Here is a 26,717-nt window from a genome sequence, read left to right on the forward strand (position 1 = left end):
TTAGTAACTCTGCCAATCTCCCAGCATTCCTACATTCTGTGTTTGTTTTCCAATTAGGTCTTGGCTTCTTTACTACATTGTTATTCAAGATGCTTTAAAATTCTGCCCAGGAGTCTTTGTTTTCAGTGAGAATATTTATCTGAGTAACTAAACTCATATTACCCATATCTTCTTCAATATATTTTATTAACATCTTCAAAAATATCAGGAAAAAATTTTGTATGGAAACTATCCAGAAAAGCAACCCAAAACTTTAAAATTCAATGTTCACTGAAATACCAAATTTCAAAGGTTAAAAAAATTAGAGTTCAGTATACCAAATATATTTCCTCTAATGTATTGGAGAACTCTCAAATAAGTATAATTCAATTCTCTGAAATACTTTATAAACCAGCAATTGCCATGCCAAAGTGAAGTCTGGGTGAAAGTTACAAATACAAGAAGTAAAATGATAAATAATATTTAGCACAGAAGTCTAATGTTTTTAAAGGTAAAGGCTGGAGTAATTCATCTTTTTATACTTGTTTTTAAAAATAAAGCTATGTAAGATTAAGTTTACGGATTAAGTTAAAACACACTTTCTGTATTTTTAAATATCTAGATGTCTTAAATGAACTTCAACCCCCAATCAGATGTTGGCACTATGCACATACACAACATTAGTCAGAGAAAACGTGTAGGTAAGAGTTAAAATGTTTATGCTTTACTAATTTGACAAACCACCTGTGAAATTTGATAAATCAACTTGTAAATACTCAATATACACCTAAGCTTTTCTTATAACCAGTCAGGAATTTACTTTCTGTATCATGTTTTAAAAGAAAGCATTTCAGAATTACAAGCAAACAGTTTTTAATTTTAAAGGTACTTCAGAAGCCTTGGTACATCAGTAATGCCCTTTGGTAATTCTTTAAAATTGAATAATTCTTTAAAAACCTTTCCTTTAGGACGTACATCAAGACAGAACAATTCTAAATGTCAATGATGCTCATCCTAAAATACTTAAACAGCTGAAGGCATTAGACAATTCAAAATGATACTTTGTCTGTTTAGAAAAACTGTAAAGATATTTTAAAAACCTATGTTAATAGTAAAAATATTGGTCATGCATAATTTGATGAAAAATATGGCTATCATACTCTAATTCTTAGAAATTAAAAATACACAAAATACAAATTTAACAAGGAAACTGTTCAGTATACTAGGAGATAAGCATTATAGGTGGAATAAATTAGAGGAAAGAATTACTTTTGAGGAGTTAGGAACAACAGTGGCAATTTAAAAAGGTGGCAAGAACAAATTTCATTGAGAAGAAAACACTTTTATAAAAATTTGAAGAAAGCAAAGGATTTTGCCAAGCAACTATCTGGATAAATATCTTTAGAAAGGTAAAACAGCTAATGTCTTGAGGTGGGAATGTGTTTAGAATATCTAAGAAGGCCAGAGAGACTGAAGAAGAGACTTTATTATGTGAATTATCATACAGTAAGCACAAAATTATTTACTTAAGTGGAAATCCTGGTATTCATTCATTTTCTAATAATTATTTACTCAACCTATCTGACTCTATGACTAAGAAATAACTAATTGTTCAACATAAAAAAGTTACTTTACAGATTAAAAAAAAAAATTATATCCTATTTTTACCTGAAACAGAACCCTGATTATTCTAGTGTTTTTGAAGATTGCAGAAGTAGCCAAACTCAATCAAGAACCAGAATTCAATAATTCAGTGATCCAAATTCACTATAATTCTCAATTACTTACTGCTATAAAAACATTGTATTACATGTAATACCAATGTCTAATATATACATTATCATTACTGTATCAATACAATTCTTACTAGTACTTCCCTCCTCATATTAAACATATTGTCATAATCTACCCTCCCTAGATTTTTAGACTTTGTGAAAATATGAAAATCAGTGAATAAAATAAATTTACACTTTTTTCTCAAAAGGAGTTTGAATCCCCGTTTTTGTGCTTTCACTAAATTTTACAGTTTTAAGTATTCCAAAAATATTCACAAGATATCAGAACCTTAGCTTCAGGTTTTATTCAAAACCAAGTTTCAATCCTCGATACTATGAACAGTAACAGTGCTAAGTGGTGTTAAAAATTTTGTGTCCCTGTGGTGTAACTCTCACTTGCACACTAACTTATGTATTTAACCAAATAAAAGGACAGTGTTCTACACATTTCATTAATAAAATGCATATAACAGATGAGTGATCATTTTTTTCTGTGCAGAAATCAATTTAGAAACTGTTACTGGATAAACTAGACATATTGGCAATGTGGTACCCTACCATTTAGTAAAAGCAGATTTTACTCACAGCTAAAATTTTTCCAGGAACCAACTTTTTCAAAGTAGCTATTCAAGTTTTATCTACCTATAAAAAAATAACCAATTTTCTCCCTTTGAAAAAGTTTTTTGCCTCCTTCAAAATGAATACACTGGCCAATTAATGTCACATTTTCCTCAAACTATATGAAGATTATAGAAAATGAAAGGTTTCATAGCTCAATTCTCATTTTAAGACTCAAATACAAAGTAAATATTAGTGAAACCAAAAAAATTTCTAATCAACAGGCAACTTTCCTTGAAAACTGTACAGGAAACTTCCAGTCATTTAACTTTTAAGTTTCTATAAACATCTGAGTTTTTAAAAAGGCCCAGAATTAGAAATATTATCACAACTTAAGGTTTTCCTAGAGCAAAATTACATTCACATTTAAATTTCAGATGTCCAGATAATCATACTTTTTCTCCAGCTCCATTTCCTAACAGCTTAGCTACAATTCTAAGTTAACTATTGAGCTGCTGGTTTTGCAATTAAGAAAAATTTCATGATAGGCACAAGTCATCTGCTTACAATACTTCAAAGGACTAGAAACAAAACTTGGCTTAAAAACTATCAAGTTGATTTCTCAGATAGAGCATGTTTTTCTCCCCTTTGTTTAGACTAGTGCTTTCTGCCAGGGATTCTGTGCTTAATTTGAGATTCCCATTTAAAACGTCTTGTTCTTCTAGCTTTGCTTGACTCACCCTCACATACACCGCCACTTCTCATCAAAGCACCTATGGGGTATGCCAAGCTAAATTTGTTTACTAAGGTATGCTATGGACACCTTAAGTTTGTGAAAATATACAGATGGTGTGGGGCCTGGAACTATGACTTTTTTCAGAATCCATAAATTCAACAGGAGGAAACCAAAATTGAAAGAGACACTTGTATCCCACTGTTCACTGCTGCACTATTTACAATAGCTAGAACATGGAAGCAACCTAGATGTTCATCAACAAATGAATGGATAAAGAAGTTGTATATATACACAATGGAATAATACTCATCCATAAATTCAAGTCAATTTTGCTACAGAAAAAGTGTTTAACACTGGGCAATTTTATCTGAATATAATCCAGGTAAATATGTTAACAGGTCTGTAAGTCTTCAACACCAACTGTTTTAGGATACTTTTAAGGACTTGACATGTAAAAAATACTTGACAAAACAGTTTGCAAACAGAATTCTGCATATTTCAATCTGCATAGACTCTTCTAGAAGCTACTTAGAACTGCTACTCTTTTATAAGGTAATTTAAATTTTGATACAACTTTATAATGGTTTATACAGAAGCAGCTGAACTGTATTAGGAAGATTCATGAAGATATTTCAGTTTTGGGGAGGTACTCAAAGTGTTTCTTGAATTTCTAAGTCTGATTAAACCACAAGTTCCAAATAACTGGAAATGCTGATCTTCAATAAAAGTGATTTTTCTCATTAAATAAAGGCATTAACTAACACCCTTTTTCACTTTTTCTTTAAAAAAAAAAAAAAAAAGGTGGACATTGTGCCCCCTGCCTTCAATCTTCCATTTTTTTCATGAAACTTTGCTTCATGATTTCAAACATTTTAAAGTAAGATCTCCAAAAAACAAAACAAAAAAAACAAGTACATTCTGTCCTCTCAGAAAATTTTTGCAAAACTTCTACGGGAAGAAAAGTATGAATATAATTCAGTAAGCAGACTGAAATATAATATACTTAACCTAAATCTAAACTCTGGCCTTGATTTGATAAATTTCCATCCTAATAAAACTCCTAACTGCTAAATCAGAAACGAAAGGTAAACTTTCTTGTTCTCACATTAATGCTGAATTAATGCAGAATTGCTAACTGCCGCTTCTGTGTTTGGAATTTCTTTCTACTTTTTGATATTAGAACCAAGTACATAGTGCAGAAGTTTAAAAATAGAATTTTACAAAGTAGAATTTTAGAACTAAGATTTTATACAAACCATAAGGTGTGATTGGTTACATATTATTCTACTATGCCATTTTCCAAAGTATATGTAGCAATTTTATGTCATTTTGTGTAGCTATATATACATATTTTTTCTAATGTACTCCCAAATCCTAATAGCTAAAAAAGAATGCAAGAAAACATGTAAGCAAAGAGGAGTCAGTTATGAACTTCCGATTTAGTTATTTCTACAACTGTATTTTAGGTCCTTTAGGTTGTTAGTATAGTGTGATTAGTAAGTAGGAGACCAGACTTATGAAATAGGTTATCTGAGTAGAATGCCCCCAGCTTTCCTATTTACCTCCCAGTAGCTTAAACTTTAGTACTGTTGATCTTAGGAAAGCTACTTAAGAATTCTTCAGAAAAGCTGAACATCTGGAAAAAACAGAGGATAATACTTACCTACTTTAAAAGGTAAATTGTGATTAGTCAGATATCTCCTATAAAGTACTGAACACAGTGCCTGGAATATATTAAAGGCCTAACTATTCTTAGTTATTATTGTTTCGGTAAGTAATCAGAATAAAGGAAAAATCACTATCAATAAGATAGCAATTTAAAATCAACAATGGATTTTCGAGAAAATAGTTCACCTCTAAAAATATCCTCACAATTTTCTTTTCCTTAAATGTCCACAGACTATCATTTTTCTATGCAATTTAGTAGCTTTGTAGATCAACACTTAAAATGTAATAGAATTTAAAAACATCTGCTTAGTGCTCACTTCAGCAGCACATATACTAAAAAGAAAAAACAAACCATTTGCTTACTTTTAAGAAATCATGTACAATCCTATGCATATTTTGGGTAAGATCCACAAAAATTTTAACTTATTGTAAATATATTTAAATTTGGAATAAAATAACTCTTAGTAATAAAAATATAAAAAATCCCTCATTCCACTCTAATATCAGGAGAGTTACGAAGGCATCTCTTGTCTACAATAGCTAATGGGGACACTTCCTTTTACAATTTACACATTATTGGAAACAGTATCTGAATTCACACTCAAGGAAGGGAAAAGGAAAAGAGTGGGAAATAATATGAAATCTATTAAAATTAAGAAGAAGACACAGCAGAAAAAGGACCACTCTAATAAAATAAAAAACAGAATTTCATCCATCATAGAAATAGGAAATTTTAGAAAGAGTATGAGACAGTTGGAAAAATATAAACATGAGCTGGGTATGAAATATTAGAACACTCTGCTCCTTTTCAGTGGGATAATGAAATTATGGTTATGTAGGACAATGCTGTGTGTGTAGAGAAGGGAAAAGTACATATGGCAAAATATAACATTGAGATAAGGCAGAGGGTGTATAAATATTTACCATAATATACTATTCTTTCAACTTGTTTTAAAATTTTCAGAATAAAAAATTGGAAAGGGAAAACAGAAAAATTAATGGCTTCCCAAAGGTCACATTTATTTGGCTGAAGAGCTAACAGCAGCAAATCATAGGTCACCAGGTTCTAAATTCTGTGTCATTAGTATTCTTCCATACTATCCTCTATAGAGTAAAATTTACAATTCCCTGCATTTCTTTAAATAAATTATTAAAAAGCTTTTCCACACTAGCAAAAATCATCAGATCACTGTTTTAATAATAATGGGGAGAATTCTGATACCCCCCTTAAGATCCATGGCAAATAACTAGCCCAATTAAAAAATACTAAATCACAGACATATAAGTTCTTTCAACTTGCAATGTCTGTTCTTTAAGTGTAAATCTCATGACTCTTCTGTGAACCTGGGAAAACTCAAATTTACAAGAGAAAATATCACTTGAGAAAATACCACTTCCATGCTTTATTACCTGTTAATAGAGAAATTATTTCCTTTACAGTGTTAACTTTATACTTAAAACAACAGAGAATCTAAGCAAATACTTGAAAAACATGGTATTTTCAAACACAAATATTTATCTAGATTTTTGACTAATTTTTTAACCTGTAAAGTCAAAGATCTCATGACTTCTAAAACACATACAAATTCTTACTTGAAATAATTTGCCATTTGATCAATTAAGTAAATCAATAAAGGTATTTCCCAAAGCCTACAGATTGTTTTGAAAACATAAAACCAGTTACGTTTCTATATGAGCAGGGAAGCAAAGTTTTTAACCTTCCCCTGATGATTTGTGATAGAATTTAAAAGCATTACTGACAGAGTATATGATCTCCATTTAGAAAACTTGCTATAACCATAATACGCACAAATTTGGTAAGTCACCATCTTTTCTAACTGCAAGCATCAGTAAACTGATCAAAAGGGAAAAAAACTGAGGGCAAGGAAAAGCCAGTACTCTCCAAGTTTTCAAATAAATATAAGCTGAAATTTGCATAATTAAGTACATATTTATATTCAATAATACATATACTGAAAAGCCCTAGAAAAACATGACTGATTCAGGCAATAATTGTTAAGAGTTCAAATGGAGTGGGCAGTTGTTGAGAAACAGGATCTTTACAGAGTCTCAAAATATCTCCCCATTATTTTATTAGTTATAAAAGTAAAAATAGTAAATACACAGTCAAGGAAAAGGTCAACACTGATATCACCAGTAAGAGGTAAATGAACATCATGTGCCTCTGCTGAGGACACACAACCACTTGCAGCTTTTCAGCTATAGTGAACATAACCTGAATTTAATAAAGGGAATAAAAAATTTAAGACTGAGAATTATTCAACATTCAAGGAGACTGGAGAAGAATGACACCTATATATAATGATCTTGGATTAGACTTTGATTAAAAAGATTGCTATAAAGGACGTTACTAGAACAATAATTAAAGTAGAAAGTGGACTGCAGCCTAAACTTCTAAGTTTGTTTACATATTAAGAGTATCTTTACTATTAGCAAATGTGAAGTATTGTCATGATGTATGCAACCCAATCCCCTATGGTTCAGGAAAACCAGAACTGATAGTTAAAACTGACATTAGTTATTTTAAAAAGCTGCTGTAAGCACTGCTTACAATAGCCAAGACATGGAAGCAACCTAAATGTCCACGACAGAATAATGGATAGACGTGGTACCTATATACAATGGAATATTGCTCAGCCATTAAAAAGAATTAAATGCCATTTGCAGCAACATGGATGGACCTATAAAGTCATACTGAATGAAGTCAAACAGAGAAGAAATATCCTATGAAATCCCTTATATGTGGAATCTAAAAAGAAGTGATATAAATGAACTTACAAAACAGAAAAAGATTCACAGACTTGGTGAAGAAACTTTTGGATGTCAAAGGGAAGTAGTGGGGGAAGGGGTAGTTTAAGAATTTGGGATGGACACAAAAACACTGCTATATTTAAAATGGATAACCAACAAGAATCTACTGTATAGAACATGAAATTCTGCTCAATGTTATATGACAGCCTGAATGGGAGGAAAGTTTGGGGAAGAATGGATACAGTAAATGTATGGCTGAGTCCCTTTGCTGTCTACTTGAAACCATCACAATATTGTTAATTGGCTATACCCCAATACAAAACAAAAAGTTAAAAAAAAAAAAAAGGCTGCAGTAATCCTTTCAAGCCACAGTTTAAGTGGCCATCTCTTAACACATGAGACTTCCTTAAAAGCTGATTCTTGAGTTTGGCACTTAGGTGATTATATTGTGTTTTTAAAAAAAAGAAAGTTCATGGAGTTAGAAAATCAGGCTTCAAAACCCAGAAATAAAAGAAAAAAACCAAAAACCTGAACAAGCTCAGTAATGCAACCCTAAATCTGACCACAGATATAATAGTCACACTGCCAAAAATACTACAAGAGTGGGTATCTCTAAGATTACTTCTTGACAGATTATATACTGACTGATAAATCACAATATGATACAGTCAAAAGAACAATGACTTTATACCCAGACAAATAGAGGAAGTATTCTGCCAGGTATGAAATACACTCATATGGCAATATGATTCAGTTACTGCCCTCTAAAGAAAGCCTCAATTACCAAAATTGACTGCCAGAAACAGCTAACAATAACAGATCCCACATGGCCATTCTTTGGAGATTGAGTCAGTAATGCAGGTGTGGTAAATGCAAAGCCTGAATGGTTTAAAAGCTTCCCAGGTGAATCTAAAATTGTGTTGTTTGCACACTTTGGCTCAAATGGGTAACAATCTCTTGATTTAATTTACTCATGTATGAAAAGGGGTTAAGCTAATTCATCTTCCAGCTCTAAATCTGATCGAAATGTAATACCCATCCTGACTTTTAAATATGTAATACATACAGAGCCATAGTTTGTTGGATTAAAGAATTTTCAAGAAAATCATCAATATGCAAGTCATTACTTTTTCTTTAAATTCAGTTATGAAAAAGTTACGGAAAATGTCCTCATAATACCATTTCCCTTGTTAATATGTGAGGTGATATATGTTAACTAAACATTGTGGTCATCATTTCACAATACATACATATATCAAATCATTTTATTTTTATGTCTTAAACTTATAAAATGTTGCATGTCAATTATATCTCAATAAAACTGAAAGAAAAAAAGGCCATTTCACATACAATCTTTAGACAAAGATTTATAATAATATTATCTGCATATGCCAGAGCTAAAACTTTGTATTTTTTTTTTTAAAAAAAGGTTGCAACAAACAAGTTCTGTAATATGAATCAAAGTATTAGGGAGATTAAAAATAGCGTTGGGACTTCATCTTTGGATATTTTTACATTTCACAGTAGTTATACCAAAATATTTCACACCGTCCTTGACGTCAGATGGTTTTCAGAACTATCACTTAACATTTCCAAATACAAAATTTTTCTTTGGAGGTTTCCTAGCATATAAAATGGTAAAACTTACCCCAGGTTATGCTTCCCTGAGCTTTGCAAAGTCGTTTAGTTTCTCAACAGGTTGTAATCAAAGCAAATAATCACCATTTTGTTGAATTTGCTGTAGATTCTGAATACATGGAGGAAAGCTTTATACAGAATTCAGTTTATTATACCATTATATTAATCAACTACTTGTTTTCTGCTCCAAAGTTGCTAAGAGCAAAAATGTTTAGTAATAAAAATTAAAGTTTAAAAAGTTATTTACAAGCAAAATAATGCATTCTTGTCCACATTCAGAAGTGTAGTTTTCATAGATATCACTAGCATTATTTCAGACATCTTCATTTCTTGGAAATGCCTTGAGTCATACTCATCCATTCAAAAGGAACAGCTGTTTTTAAGTTGAAAGCACATGTTAAACAAAATATAAAACAACAAACCTGTTAGAAAACACTTGAGCCTTTATGCGGTCTTGTCTTTTAAGAGGAAGTTAATTAATTGCCACCAGGTTCCCTTATGCTCAGAAGTTAGAACCAAACTCTGCTTCCAAATACAGGGGTTTCTAACTCCCTATTATTGTAAAGGTCTTAGATTCATTTGTGTTTATTCATGGTTGCCACGTGTTGGAGCATATCTTTAACATCTTTCGGGATAGGGGTGGAGGTTGTATTCCAAATTAATTCTCTAACGTCTTACTGATTATAATCCCCAGTAATCAAAAAGAAAAAAACACCAAGTATCAAATATTGTATATTAAGTGTTGTTATTCCATAAATGCTCAAGAAATATGCTCATAAATGCTCAATAAATGCTCATAAATGCTCAATACCCACAGAGAAACCTCAAACTGCATGGTCCAACAGCCCTTTATGTTTCACAACAAATTTTGGAATATTTGAATTTAAACAAAACCTCGGTAGAAATGCCTTTTCTAGGTTTTCAGAATACACTATAACTCTTATGAGATACACAAAAATAGAATATAAGAAAGCCTGGTTAAAAAGCAAGTCTTTGAAAAGGGGGAAAAAATGATCCTTTTTCCCCAGTTATTTTTTTATCAGTGATTGCAATGATTATAAATTTATTTTATGAAGTTAAAAAAATATAAAAATGATCAGGTTGATTAGTACAAAATTTTGCCTGAAAATAAATGGCTACATTTCACAAAATAAACTACCTTGAAGATATAAAGAATAGAAACTAAGATATTTTTTTTTTAAGAAAAATTTTGTTACATAAATTAACTATGTCCTTTTGCAAATAGATTATGCAATGCCTGGGGTGAAAAGAAAAGGCTCCAAGGGAAAAAATGTATAGATCATGTTAGAAGTGACAACACCTAAATATCTATGCTACTATAATGCCAGAAAAATGAATGGGATATTTCAGTAAGACCTAAAATAGAAGTTTGCTATTTAAAATAGTAAATGTAAATACTTCCTTTGTTTCAAAAACAGTATGTAATTATTCATATCACTTTCAGGTATCTGATCATCAGTTCAGTGTTTGCAAATAGTTTGTTTTCTTTTACACTCCTACACTACATTTAAACATGCATGTAAGAAACCAGAGATTAAAAAAACATATTGCATTTTAGAGGACAATCTGAATAATCACACAGACATGGACCAACATTTATTACAAACAGGAAAAGAGCAGATCTATAAGAAAAGAGTACAGATTTTTTTAAAAAGAAGACTGCAAGCTGAAGTATAGAAAAGAAGTTGTGATCTATATAATGTTTTTCCTGCATTTAAAAATCACATTGCTCAACATGTACAAAACATAACACAGCAGTTTAAACTGCTACTTAGAGGAAGTAAAACAGTATAGACAGTGGAGAAGTTTATTTCAATTTAAGTCACCCATGATCCATCCTGAGTTCACTTCGATTTTCCAAGAAGAAAGGTATTTTTAAAGGTCATTTTTCCCAAGTAGAAAGGTTATTTTGAAAAACTGATGTATTCACATCCCATTATAAGAAAAGGATTCACATTAAAATAGTTTTAATAAAAGGCAATCAATTCTCTATATACTTTTATTAAACAATTACAGCTTTCACAGACAGCAAGACACAATGTTGCTATTACCAGCAGTATTACCTTCTTCATTTCTCCTTCAGCTAACAATTAAAATATCATCCTAAGAAAATTTCCTATGAATGTGGCTCAATTAAAAACAAATTACTGCTAACACCAAGATATTGTAGCTTACACGCTGTCACACTGATTACCTAGCTACATGAAGAGCTACAGAAACTAAAAGGGGGAAAACCAACTTAAAAAATAAAAAACTATAAATTTTTTCAATTCACGAATACTTAGTGACCATTCTAAAAAGGGGTTCATTATGAGCACTTAGGCTCTAAATGGATATCACTTAACTTTAGTGTTTTAAAACTCTCATTTTTTAAACTCTAAAATATACTGCAGTGCAGTTTTAAGACATCTGTCAACTAGAGATGTATTAAGATGTTTCCTTTGCTATTTTCATACCTTAACAATTTAGACTTTATACTTATATCACTTAAGAATAGTCATATTGTTCGCTTCTGATATGGCTAGACCACATAAAGTAGCATTTTGGAATTTAAGAGGAAAGCAATTCCATGAACTGAAGGCAAAATATGATCTCCTATATAATATATACAACATTAAATTAATTTGGCCTAATTTTGAAATCAGGTATGTATTATATATAGGTATATTAAATATATAGATGGTGGTCCTACATGTCCTTTCATTAGAACAAGAGAATTTTACCTTCAATAAGCCAAAAATAAAAAAAAGTAGGTAATGAATTAAGGATGACATTTTAAAGTTCAAATTTTACAAAAGTATCTAAGTATGGCTAAATGCTCACTGATACGAGAAAAGATATACTGGCAAATATTACAAATACCAGATAGTGTTATTAACTTCTTTACTAAAAATTATTTATAATGTGCTCCCATTTCCAATTGATGTTCCAAGTTTAAAAGCAACCCTCTGACTTCCCAAATCCCCAAAACACCACTCCCCGTTGCCACTTTGTTCCTAAGTAGGATTTATAAGAAGTTTCTCTGGGGAAGAAAATTATCTCATTTTAAAAGACGTATGTATTTTCTGTTAGAAAAGAACTAAATGTATTTGGACTCACACACACTGATTTAACTGAACATAAATAAAAGAAACTTTACAATTTTCCCACCATGAAGTACTGAGTTACAACAAATGTATTAACAAAACTTTATTTTCTTCAGAGTGCATACAGGATGTTATGCAAACACTGTTAGTAGCACCTTAAATGTGAAGACATTCTTATTATTACTTCAGATTTTAATGTATCATAAGTAGGTTATGTGTCTTCCCCAGAAATATTAAAGGCTACATTGAGTGATACGGCCAAAGAAAACTTTAGCCCCTCACAGACTAAACAAAGTACATACGTGAAAATAAAAACAACAAATTAGGAAAGAGAAAAACATTGCTCAGGATATGCATTTTTAAAATTTGCATTCAATGAAACATCTTAATTCCTAAACCAGAAATTAAAATTTTATGAAATACACACATATATTCTGTACCATTTTTTTTAAATCAAAAGACGTTTTACATGTACATTCGTATTTGTGTGTGCAGGCGTGTGAAACTGCAAACATTACCAACTAAATAAATGTCAGGCAACTGCTAATGGCTCTGAAATAGTACATGAAATGAACCAGTTATTTAGACAACTTCAGCCCTTTGGAATAACATCTGGTCTGTCTTAGAATTCAGTTTTATTTTTAGCTAGGAAGTGGAAGAAATAGACTTACTGTGCTTCATGCTTACAGAATGAATATCTAACAGCTAATTTCAGTTTAAATTATGCTATAATAAAATGAATGAATGATAACTGAATATCTGAGAAACTGAAAGAAATTTCTAAAACTCAGAACATACTATTTCATTGTACAAAAATTATCATGTACCAATTATGTTAATTTCTGATGAGTTTGCAGAATATCTGCATATAAATTAATATGTAAAGTCAAACTGGAATGAAGACCAAGTATAGGTAGATGATCCCTGGCTTCAGCATACTTCAGACAGTTTTATTCACTCACCTGGTGAATTTCATGCCAGTATACTCTGATGATTAGATATACTAAGGAAGGAAATGGTCCAAAGGATAAGTGATAAAACCTTAAGGATATGGTCTTGGTCCAAAATCACAACCAGACTCCACATAAGATACAATCTCTCTCACACATACAAACACACAAACACACATACCACATACACAACCACACAGAAAAACTTCAACACACACACAATGTTCCTGCTATTGTCCAGTAATTCCCCCACTCCCTACATAATACAATATAAACTATAACAAAAATACAGTGAGTACACTGTAGCCTCAATTTAAATCTGCAGTTAGGTCCATTCTGAGGGACACATCACAGGTGACACTGTGTTGTGCTGAAGTCTGTTCAGTACTGCTGACTAAAGCCCTTTGATTTGTCCAAAACAGACCCATACATTATCAAATTTCAGTTACTGTGAAAATGTTACAGCGAGGCTGCAGTGTACTTGATTATGTTGAGAATTTATATTATAAAATTAATATTCAAATAAGAATACCTCATAAGTATAAATAAGTTATAAAACGAAATGGATATCAATTTTCAGCTTAATGTGGATTATCAACTATTCCCATCTCACCCCATCTCATTAATATATCACCAGAAAAATGATTATTTGGTGCCAACTGTTATCAATACATTAACATTTTATTATCATCTTGATTGCTAATTCTGATCTTCAAAAGTGAACATTTCCCTTCTAATCATAAACAAGAATGGGGCCTTTACTCTGTAAAATAAAATGCCTGACTTCAAATTTCAAGATAGTTACAAATAAAAAAAAAACAAAATAAAACAAAAAAACCAAAGTATCATTGGGTAAATTATGATTATATAGATTTGAGTTCATATTAACTTATTACTGTATAATGTAAACTTTATCCTACAGAAAAACTTTAAAAATTACTGAAGTGCTTATATTTATTGACAAACCATGCATTTTCACAAAATTAAAATCCAAAATAATTTTTTACCTAAAGGTTTCATTTCACCAGACACTCAAAACACCCTATGAAACTAAGTTAACATTTCTGTATTTCCTTATAATACCAGATTCATTTGTAAATAGGAATAAAAAGAAAAATGAGTTCTAAATAAATGACACAGGAGGCAATAAATTGACACATGACAAGTAAATAAAAGGCTAAAGCACTCCAATACCATTGAAACTGTTTTAATGTTGTTGCAACTCCAAAATGCAACAATCATCAGCTTGTAAAGACCCAAATTTCAAAAATTCATTTTAATTACTCCTTCATACCTATATTACAAAATAAAGGCAAAAGACATTTTAAATCCTCCTTGTCCTGCTTTTGCTACCTATGTTCCTAATTTGTTTTCTATCACTACAGTGTATGTTGCAATTCCCATTAAATGCTATATAAGAAAAAATAAAATAAAATATTAACCTCTGCTTCAATGTACAGTTTCCAGAATCTGCCAGAACTGGGGAACTGGGCAACAAGGCGTTCATAAGTCTTCCGTGCTTTGTCTATAGGTTGATTCTAAAATTGAAAACCAATAAACAGCATTTACAATGTTAGGATTATGAAAATATTATTTACTGCAGAACCAAGTAGTGTGATTGGACCCACAGAGAAGGAAATGTAATCCTATATCACTAAACCTGTGCCTCTCGAATGAGAATGCTCCAAGCGTCAAGGTCATAAGGATTCTCTTCTAATTTCTTTTCGGCTTTCTTCACCTTCTCTGGGACATACTCAGCTGCCTAGGGGGAAGAAAAATAATGAACTCAAGTTACTGTTTTAAAAATCTCAGGATTAATTTAATTCAAGCACAATATATTAGTCCCCAGATGCAGTATCACAATAAGAAGCATGAAAACGTCCTCTTATAAAAGCCTTCATTTTCTGTAATCTAAATCACTTACATAATAACAAATTCAAATGAACACATACATAAAAATTAAAACATTTTTAAATTTAAATAAACCCATCTCTTTTTTTATGAAATAAAACAGGGCAGCAGTTCTCCAACTTTTTAGACTCGGACCCCGTTTATACTCTAAAAAGTGAGTACACCAAAGAGTTTCCATTTATGTAGGTTATTTCAGTATTTACCATGTAAGAAATTAAAACTGAGACAAGGTTAGATATTTATTCACATACAAAAAAACAATAAAAATATTTACATGTTAACATAAATAAAATTTAATGAAAAGTAACTTTAAAAATTCATTTAGATGATTATCCTTGTGACATATATTTGCACATCTGTGTATAATAAATATGGCAGGCTTTAAAATGCAGCTGGATTTTCATATACGCTTCTGAACTCAACCTACTGCAATATCAAATCATGTAAAAATTCCACTGTACACTCATGAGACTTGAAAGTGAAATAGGCAAATAATGTCTTAAATCTATTATGAAACAGTATGAATTCACAGATCAAAGTCTTAGGAACCCACAAGGTCCCTGGACCAACATTAAGAAACATTGCTATAGAGAATTCATCCTGAATCATAACGAAAAAGCATTAAATGACATGAAAACTTTATTTTGGTGTAAAAGTTTTAAAAGCATGATTTACAAACTGTATATACAGCAAACTGTATATTAAACTGTACTTACAAGCTGTATACAAAAGCTATAAAAGAAATCTACAATAAAAGAGACTGGAAAGACTAAAATAGTAGTCATGTCTGGGTGCTATGTGGTAGATGGACAGCTGACTTTCCCCCCTTTTTCAGTATTTTCTAAACTCTTTAACAAAACGTGGTTTTATTTTTATTATAGAAAAACAGTTTTAAAAGTCAATACCTAAAAAAGGAGCCAGGACCTGTGGCATAAATACAAACTTTACTTTTCAAATTGTCGTTCACAATATTATTTTGTACCACAAAAAGAAACTGATACGAAATAAGCCAGATAAATTTGCATGAAGTTCTGTTCTGCCTTTGTGGGAGGACTTCCTGAAATCGTAATATAGCAATGCTGTGCTGTGCTGCTGTGTCCAACTCTTTGCGACACCATGGACTATAGCCCGCCAATGACCTCTGTCCATGGGGATTCTCTAGGCAAGAATACTGGAGTGGGTTGCCATGCCCTCCTTCAGGGGATTTTCCCAACCCAGGGATCGAACCCAGGTCTCCCACATTGCAGGTGGATTCTTTTACCATCTTAGCCACGAAGGAAGTCCAACATAGCAATAAATATTAGTAATATTCAAGAAAGCAAAGAGAGGGAAGCATTGCCTCTAACATCTCTTCCCCCCTCACCCTCCTCAGTGGCAATTAATATATCACCAAGCAATTCTGTCGAAATACCAGTTGGGGAAAAAAAATTTTATTTAGGTAGGAAAAAATACCTGGAAGAAGTATACTTCAGTTCAGTTCAGTCACTCAGTCATGTCCGACTCTTTGAGACCCCATGAATCACAGCACACCAGGCCTCCCTGTCCAACACCAACTCCCGGAGTTCACTCAAACTCATGTCCACAGAGTCGGTGATGCCATCCAGCCATCTCATTCTCCGTCGTCCCCTTCTCCTCCCGCCCCCAACCTTTCCCAGCATCAGAGTCTTTTCCAGTGAGTCAACTCGTCACATGAGGTGGCCAAAGTCCTGGAGTTTCAGCTTTAGCATCAGTCCTTCCAATGAACACCCAGGATTGATCTCCTTTAGAATGGACTGGTTGGATCTCCTTGCAGTCCAAGGGACTCTCAAGAGTCTTCTCCAACACCACAGTTCAAAAGCATCAATTCTTCGGCGATCAGCTTTCTTCACAGTCCAACTCTCACATCCATACATGACCACGGGAAAAACCATAGCCTTCACTAGACGGACCTTGGTTGGCAAAGTAATGTCTCTGCTTTTTAATATACTATCAAGGGTGGTCATAACTTTCCTTCCAAGGAGCAGGCGTCTTTTGATTTAATGGCTGCAATCAGCATCTGCAGTGATTTTGGAGCCCAAAAAAATAAAGTCTGACACTGTTTCCACTGTTTTCCCATCTATTTCCCATGAAGTGATGGGACCAGATGCCATGATCTTTGTTTTCTGAATGTTGAGCTTCAAGCCAACCTTTTCACTCTCCTCTTTCACTTTCATCAAGAGGCTTTTGAGTTCCTCTTCACTTTCTGCCATAAGGGTGGTGTCATCTGCATATCTGAGGTTACTGATATTTCTCCTGGCAATCTTGATTCCAGCTTGTGCTTCTTCCAGCCCAGCATTCCTCATGATGTACTCTGCATATAAGTTAAATAAGCAGGGTGACAGTATACAGCCTTGACGTAGTCCTTTTCCTCTTTGGAACCAGTCTGTTGTTCCACGTCCAGTTCTGACTTGCTTCCTGACCTGCATACAAGTTTCTCAAGAGGCAGGTCAGGTGGTCTGGGATTCCCATCTCTTTCAGAATTTTCCACAGTTTACTGTGATCCACACAGTCAAAGGCTTTGGCATAGTCAATGAAGCAGAAATAGATGTTTATCTGGAACTCTCTTGCTTTCTCCATGATCCAGCGGATGTTGGCAATTTGATCTCTGGTGCCTCTGCCTTTTCTAAAACCTGCTTGAACATCTGGGAGTTCACGGTTCACATATTGCTGAAGCCTGGCTTGGAGGATTTTGAGCATGACTTTACTAGCGTGTGAGATGAGTGCAATTGTGCGGTAGTTTGAGCATTCTTTGGCATTGCCTTTCTTTGGGATTGGAATAAATCAGTTTCCACCACTGATAAGTACACATTTAGAAAGGAAAACGTGTTTTAAAAGACTAATGTGATTTTCTAACAAAATTATGATGTCCTGAAAAGACTCTGATGCTGGGAAGGACTGAGGGTGGGAGAAGAAGGGGACGACAGAGAATGAGATGGCTGGATGGCATCACCAACTCGATGGACATGAGTTTGAGTGAACTCCGGGAGTTGGTGATGGACAGGGAAGCCTGGCGTGCTGTGATTCATGGGGTCACAAAGAGTCGGACACGACTGAGCGACTGAACTGAACTAATACACAAGAGCTTTCAGAAGCTTGCTCAAGAAACAAAAACTGGAAAAGTTTAATAAAGGAAAACCACTGGCCCCACTCATATACTAAACATGATACAGAATAAAAGAGTTCTGCAATGGTGATACAGAGAAGGCAATGGCAAGCCACTCCAGTACTCTTGCCTAGAAAATCCCATGGATGGAGGAGCCTGGTAGGCTGCAGTCCGTGGGGTCGCTAAGGGTCGGACACAACTGAGCGACTTCACTTTCACTTTTCACTTTCACACATTGGAGAAGGAAATGGCAACCCACTCCAGTGTTCTTGCCTGGAGAATCCCAGAGACGGGGGAGCCTGGTGGGCTTCCGTCTATGGGGTCACAAAGAGTCGGACACTGAAGTGACTTAGCAGCAGCAGCAGCAATGGTGATAAACCAATCACCAGATCAGGATGGTTCAGAAAGAGGATACATGGAAAATTAGCAAATAAAGGTGATATTTGAAATCAGAATGCTGGGTTATTCAATGCATGGTGCTAGAATAACTATCTTAGAACTGCAAAGTCAATAAAAGCTAGATCCCAATTTTAACCATTCTATCAAATTAATTTCAGACAAAAATCACTGAAAACAAAAACACAAGAACGAACCATGAGAAAATGTACTGAAACTTATCTTTGTGTGGGAACGCTCTTTAAAAGCCTTTGAAAAGAGTAAACTTAGTTCGTAAAGTTTATTTACATTTGTGCACGGGGAAAGTATCACAATGAAAGTGAAAAGATGAACTTGAAAAAATATCCCCAGCGCATATGGCAAAGTATTAAATCTATTAATATAACATCCAGTCACTAAAACATCAGAAACTCAAGAAAATGGGCAAAGTATCCAAACAGCTCATAGAAAAAGAACAATGAACTTTAAACACTTGAAAACAAAACAAATATAAGCCATAAAATAAGAGATCAAAGGTGTATTATAATTAACACTGCACTGGCAAAGATACTCTCAAATCAAATCAGCCTATCCTAAAGGAAATCAGTCCTGAATATTAATTGGAAGGACTGATGCTGAAGCTGAAACTCCAATACTTTGGCCACCTCATGCAAAGAGTTAACTCACTGGAAAAGACCCTGATGCTGGGAAAGACTGAAGGAAGGAGGAGAAAGGGACGACAGAATAAGGTGGTTGGATGTCATCATCGACTTGATGGACATGAGTTTGAGCAAGCTCCAGGAGTTGGTAACGGACGGGGAAGCCTTGTGTGCTGCAGTCCATGGGGTCACAAAGAGCTGGACACGATTAAGTGACTCAACTGACTGACTGAACTGGTCAAGATATGTAGAAACAGACATTCTCAAACTGTTGGCAGGAGCAAGCAGTAATACTGACCAAAACGTAACATGAATATCTGACCCTGCATTCCAGTTCTGGCCACTTATCCTACTCTACATGTATACAAAGATGCACAGAATACTCAGCTATGTGGCTGTTTGTTACTGTGCAAGACTAGGAATAATTTAAATAATTATTAAAAAAAAAAAACTGGTTAAATAAATTATGGAATTTGTAACCACCAAAGAGAACAAACAAGGCAGGTCTATAAACAGCAACATGGGGCATAATAGCCAGCTTAAAGAAAAAGTAGGGGTGGCTGGGGAGACACACACACCCCACATACAAGTGTACTTTACACACCGTGTACATACTCTTCTGCTGCTTGAAATTTTACTGTTCACCTGAAAAATATTTCCTCAGTGCCTAGTATGTGCATTGTTTAAGGGGCACCTGGGATACAACAAAACAAAGACTTCCAGTTTACTTCTTGACAAAACAAATTTTAAAAATATTTTAAAATAAATGAGGATTTGTAAGATATGAATCATAAAATGTTAATGATAAAATAAGAAGTAAATATGATATAGAACTTTAAATTACGACCTAAAAACCAGCTAAGCTAATCAAAGCTACTAATAACAATTAGTATTTCAAAGCAGTGTGATGGGAGGCCAAATCATTCAAGTTCACATCTTCAAAATTAACCTACCAAATTAAATAATGTATACAATACTTATATGCAGAGTACATCATGTGAAATGCCTGGCTGATGAATCACAAGCTGGAATCAAAATTGCCAAGAGAAATATCAACAACCTCAGAAATGCAGATGACACCACTCTAACAACAGAGTATGAAGAGGAATTAAAGAGTCTCTTGATGAGGGTGAAAGTGGAGAATGAAAAAGCTGGCTTAAAACTCAACATTCAAAAAACTAAGATCTTGACATCCAGTCCTATCATCTCACGGCAAATAGAAGGGGAAAAGTGAAAGTGGTGGCAGATTTTATTTTTTTGGGCTCCAAAACCACTGCTGACAGTGACTGCAGCCATGAAATTAAAAGACACCTGTTCCTTGGAAGAAAAGCTATGACAAACTAGACAGCATATTAAAAAGCAGAGATATCACTTTGTCAACAAAGGTCCACATAGTTAAAGCTGTGGTTTTTCCAGGAGTCATGTACAGATACGAGAGTTGGACCATAAAGAACACTGAGTGCCAAGGAATTGATGCTTCTGAACTGTGGTGCTGGAGAAGACTCTTGGAGAGTCCCCTGAGCAGCAAGGAGATAAAACCAGTCAATCCTAAAGGAAATCAACCCTGAATACTCATTGAAAGGGCTGATGTTGAAGCTGAAATTCCAACACTTTGGTTACTTGATGCAAAGAGCCAACTCACTGGAAAAGACTCTGACACTGGGAAAGACTGAAGGCAAACAGAGAAGAGGGCAGCACATGAGATGGTTGGATAGCATCACCAACTCAATGAACATGAATTTGACCAAACTCTGGGAGACAGTGAAAGACAGGAAGTCTGGAGTGCTGCAGTTCACGTGGTTGCACAACTTAGTGACTGAACAACATATTCCATAATCTGCAGAACAGAGAAACTCAGAAGATGGCATCTAGTATCTGACCAGCATAACTGCAACAAGGATAAATGTCTCCTTATGAAATAAAATAAGCCTTTCATTTAGTGATTTTTCAATCCTGGCAGCACATTAGAATCACCCTGGGTAAAGAGCATTTAAAAAGATACTCAAGTCTCACTCTAGATCATTTGAAATGAAATCTCTAGGAGTGAACCTGAACTGTCACTATTTTTAAAAAACTCTTCGGGGGGGGGGGGCGGCAAACTCTTCAGGTCCAATTCAGCAGACGTAAGGGATGTAAGTTTGATCCCTGGGCAGGGAAGATTCCCTGGAGAAGGGAATGGCAGCCCACTTCAGTATTCTTGCCTGGAGAATCCCATGGACAGATGGAGCCTGGCAAGCCACAGTCCACAGAGTTCGAAAGAGCCAGACATGACAGCACCAAGTGGCACACAGCACCAGGTGGTTCCAATGTGCAGCCTGAGTTGAAAACAAGGGCTCTGGCTCAGTGGTAAAGAATCCACCTGCCAATACAGGAGATGGCCAACCCACTCCAGTATTCTTGCCTGGTAAATCCCATGGACAGAGAGACTGGTGGGCTACAGTCCAGGGGGTCACAAGAGTCAGACATGATTAAGCAACTAAACAACAACAAGCAGTTCCAAACTTTTTTATTTTGGTACCAATGTAGCTTCTTGCTAGTGATGTCCATGGGAACTTTCTCAGGATAATGTTCTCAAATATACAAAATAAACTATGCAGGATTCAATTATACTGAAATATAATTATCTAAATATCTTAAGAGTTTTACATAGTAACAAATACTTATCACATGAAATAAAATCTACTGAGTCTACTGATGAGTGCTAATAGCACTGTGAATACTCTGTCCCAGTCACACAGCTGTTGCTAACAGTACTAGCATGGTTTCCTGACCACATTCATAATAGAAGGCTTGATTTCAGTTAGAAATTAGTGAAGAGTTTTATTTTGACCATTCAAGTTCTTGGAACACCAAAAATTCTATCAACAAACACCTGGAGGAAGGAGTTACCATGGATTAAGAATAAGAAGAACAAGATAAGGATGATGGATCAAATGTAAAACAAAACAAAAAATGTACTGAGCATCTACTAAGTTAGGCATTAATCACCACTCCTTGTTCAGTTCAGTTCAGTCACTCAGTCGTGTCTGACTCTTTGCGACCCCATGAATCACAGCACGCCAGGCCTCCCTGTCCATCACCAACTCCCGGAGTTCACTCAAACTCATGTTCATCGAGTTGGTGATGCCATCCAGCCGTCTCATTCTCGGTCGTCCCCTTCTCCTCCCGCCCGTTAAGTAACCAATAATCCCATTCTATAATAAAAAATACAATTATATTACATGAATCTGCCCAAAGTCCAGTTAAATCTGGCAGAACTATGAATCAGCTCTTTGCAGAATCTCTTACAATGGTAAATGTTTTCCTCTGGACAAGGATGTAGTCAAATGTTTGTAAAAGAATCTATATGTGTAAGTCTCTATCAACTGAATTAATTAACAATAGAAGATAACTGAAACGGCCCAGTATCCTCTAGTAGTTAAAGGTCACATTTCTCACAATAAGAAATCATTCACTGTCACAGATATGAACCAGTTGGGTAACCAAGAGTATAACATTTTTGTTTTGTGGTCTGGTTACTATATTTGCTGTTAAACAAATGAAAATGGAACAGTATTCTAGAATCAACAAGTAGACGGAGGCTTCATAAAGAACAGAGTTGTATTATTGGGTTGGCCAAAAAGTTCATTTGTCATTTTCCACACCACCTTACAGAAAAACCTGTTCTGGTCAACACAATATTATTTCCTGAATCTGTTGCCAGATCAGAGAAATAGTTCACTTTAAGAACACTTGTCGCAAGTGTCTAGTGCCCATTTGTAATGGAATGAGATCAGAACTCTGTTTAGTTATAGCCAAAGAGCCATCTCATGTTTACATGTCCCAAAAACAACTATAAAGAAACTATCAAAATCCAGCTTGTCTTTGGAATACCTGTAATCCTATTATCATCCTATAGGGGGATGTTAATGGGAAGTAGGATGGGCCCCAAATCAAATGAGCAGAACAAAAGCTAGACTAGTTCAGTTCCCAATGCATGCACATTTAATGATACTAGTGAAGTAACTTAGCAGCAGTAGCAGCAGCAGCAGGACACTGGGAGCTGCTTTGATTTGCACAATTTTAAAAATCAGAAAAATTATAAGATTATAAGGAGTATACAGAAACACATCAACAATATACTATTCCAAATGGGTACAAAAATCAGAAAAACTTGTGAAGCAGATGACAGACTTTCTTTGTATAAGGCAAAAATGTTGCTGAGGAACTACCTGAGTTTCTGTTCTATGAACTGTTTTTCTAGTCATAGAGTATTGCTAAAATACCAACTCCTCACTCTGAAGAATTCCCCCACGGACAACTGATGTAAAGTATGGAGGTAGGATACATTATACATGTTTGACCTTTTTTATTTTTAATAATAGCTTTATTGAGACAATCAAATTCCATACAATTTACCCATTTAAAGTGTAAAATTCAACACTTAAATTTAGTATATTCACCACCACAATAAATTCTAGAACATTTTTATCACCCTAAATAAAAACCCATACCCATTAATAGGCATTCCCATTTCCCAATCCGCCTAGGCCTATGCAACTACCAATCTACTGTTTCCATAAATGTGTAGGCATTTCATGTAAATAACACAATGTGTTTTGTTCCTGACTTTCACTTTGCATGTTTTCAAACTTCATATTTTATCACATATGAGTACTTACCAGTGCGAAATATTGCACTGAATGGATATCCCACAATTTATCAGTCGACGGACATTTGGATTATTACTAGTTTTTGAGTGGAGCTCCTTTTGTATTTTCTTTTTACTTAGGTGTATACCCAGAAGTGAAATTGCGAGGCCATAAAGCAAAGTTATACTCTTTTCCAAAGTGACTAAACCATTTTACAGTTCCACCAGTAAAAGGGCTCCAATTTTTCTTACATTCTCACAAACACTTGGTATTATCTATCTTTTTGATGATTTTAGAAGATAGTAGAGTGGTATCTCGTAGTTTTGATCTTTATTTCACTGGTAGTTAATGAAATTCAACACTTCTCATGTTTTTATCAGCTATTTGTATATAGTTAATGGCTTCCCTGGTGGCTCAGAGGTTAAAGCGTCTGCCTCCAATGCAGGAGACCCGGGTTCGATCCCTGGGTCAGGAAGATCCCCTGGAGAAGGAAACGGTAACCCACTCCAGTATTCTTGCCTGAAGAATCCCATGGACAGAGAAGCCTGGTAGGCTACAGTCCACGGGGTCGCAAAGAGTCGGACACGACTGAGCAACAGAACGGAGAACGGAATGTCTTTCCAGATTCCTTGCCCATTTTTAATTGAGTTATTTTTTTGTTATTGCATTGCAAGTATTTTTACATATTATAGCTATCAGTTCTTTATTGGATATATAGTTTACAAAAGTTTTCTACCCTTCAGTTGATTGTCTTTTTACTTTCTTTTTGCTATGGGAAGCTAACTCAGAGAAACAGAACTTACGATATTGTCTCACAGGTTCCATGCATTATTTCCATGGTTCTCAAACTTCTTATAGAGAATCACTTTGCACTCTTACAACTGAGGAACTAGAGACATTTTATAAAATGTGGGTCAAATCAATATTATATTAGAAATTAAAACTTCAAAAATTTCAATGTTAATTCATTTAAAAATAAATTTCTAATTTTAGTTAAAAATATTTTCCAGAACAACAACAAAAAATTAGTGAAAACAATGGCACTGTTTTACATTTTTGTGATCTAATATCTGGCTTCTGCTTTCAATCTGCTGCAATATATTATTTTTGATGAAGACCACAAAACTACAATTATGTAGTCTGAAAAAGGAGCATTTTTAATAATCTTTTCTTACAATTGTCATGTGTCATGGATATGCCACACAGCTTCTGGGAAAATGAGGCTGAAAACCACTGTCTACACAATAGTTTAATTTATATTAGGTGGTTGTTAATAGGGTGGCGTGTGGAGAAGTAACAGACTATTATATTAATGATTTTAAATGTATCAGTCAGTTCAGTTCAGTCACTCAGTCGTGTCCAACTCTTTGTGACCCCATGGACTGCAGCACGCCAGGTCTCCCTGTCCATCGCCAACTCCCAGAGTTTACTCAAACTCATGTCCATTGAGTCGGTGATGTGCATAATCTAATTTATTCTTTCCATTTCCACCAGGGAAGTAAAACTTGGACAGAAAAAAAAAAAAAAAGTACTTCACTTTCTCCAAATAGCTATTTTTTTTGTTATGCTGGAGGTCATATGTAAATTAAATTAAAATAGAAGTCAGTGAAAATTTAAACCAAGTGATAAACATCAAAAGTATGCAGAGAGGGATGTAATAAGTTAAAGAATGTAAAGCTACAGAAGCTTTTTGACCAAGAGTTCTGATGATCTTTGCAACAGAACTAGCAGAGTCACAAAACTCGTTTTATGGTGAGTATTTTCCATTCATGAGTGACTAAATATAGTAGTGAGAGAAAAATCAAAGGCCTATCAAAGGCTAGCCATCCTCGAATAATCTGCAATGTTTTTCTCCATTTATTTTATCAATGTATTCAAACCCAACTTTGAAGGTCCAAGTATCTTCAATCCCTAACCTAACTGGTTTAAAACTTATTTACATAAAAATCACCATGATACTCATTTCCAATGAAGATTTTCAGCCTCACCTACAGAAGCTATTACAATATATCTAAAATTGAGGTACAGGCAATAATGAAGCACCTAAGTGAATATGATACAATGGACCACTGACTCCATTTTGAAAACACCACCTAATCCATCTGTTCCGTAAATACGTGTTCCCCAAATGTTGTTTCCTCAAAAATAAAGTAGAACCAGACCTAAGTCATTCCTTTTGTTGTTGTTGTTGAAACATTAAGAAAACCGCAAATACTAAACATTTCAACTCTTAAGTTTCTCTTGGCAGTCTTTTTTCAAAATCAAAACTAGACTAGAGTAGTACTCTGCAAGACTATATTCAAGAAGTAACTAAGCCAATTCATATGCCTAAAGCATTTTATGTGACAGGTGACATTAGTACTGGATGCCAGCTTAGTCCCATGTTCCTTTACCAGTGCAACAAAATTACTAGATGTTTTCAGTGAACAAATCTAAATATACATCCTGCATATAAGCCCTTCAAATCTTTCAAAAACTTAAATCTACTAAACATACAACCATTTCAAAAACTTAGAAAAAGCAGGCTAATAGTTATTGGTGCAAATAATTATACTTATCATATTTGCTTCTTAAATTTGTTTATTCATTCCCTAGGGAACAAACAGCTTCGAAGTGTTTGTTTTACACATAAAAATCTTAATCTTTTAGAATGTGAAAAATGCAGCTTCTTTTGATCAGGAGGGACCAAAATATTAATTTATTTGATAAACTAAGTGAAACACTAGAAAGACAACAATTAAGAATAGTTTTACCCTTCGGGTTTTAATAAATATTTACTTATTATAAACCATCCATGAATCTAAAATTAGGTTAAACATTTGCCCAACTAAAATCTC

The 26,717-nt window shown here is 34.1% G+C and overlaps 1 protein-coding gene across 2 annotated transcripts in view; it reads right to left on the reverse strand.

The window, feature by feature from the left end:
• CSTF3 (cleavage stimulation factor subunit 3) overlaps window positions 1-26,717 on the reverse strand; it is a 66,358-nt gene that overhangs the window by 33,846 nt on the left and 5,795 nt on the right. For both annotated transcript variants that reach the window (XM_055423802.2, XM_055423801.2), the window contains exons 2-3: window positions 14,844-14,945; window positions 14,626-14,721 (exon numbers count right to left, since the gene is read on the reverse strand). In XM_055423802.2, coding sequence (XP_055279777.1) covers window positions 14,626-14,721; window positions 14,844-14,945 — 198 coding nt within the window. The remainder of the gene's footprint in view (window positions 1-14,625; window positions 14,722-14,843; window positions 14,946-26,717) is intronic.

Source organism: Moschus berezovskii, chromosome 14 (genome assembly GCF_049115385.1).
Source record: "Moschus berezovskii isolate FMDL1 chromosome 14, NW_MosBer_1.0, whole genome shotgun sequence".
Classification (NCBI taxonomy): Eukaryota; Metazoa; Chordata; class Mammalia; order Artiodactyla; family Moschidae; genus Moschus; species Moschus berezovskii.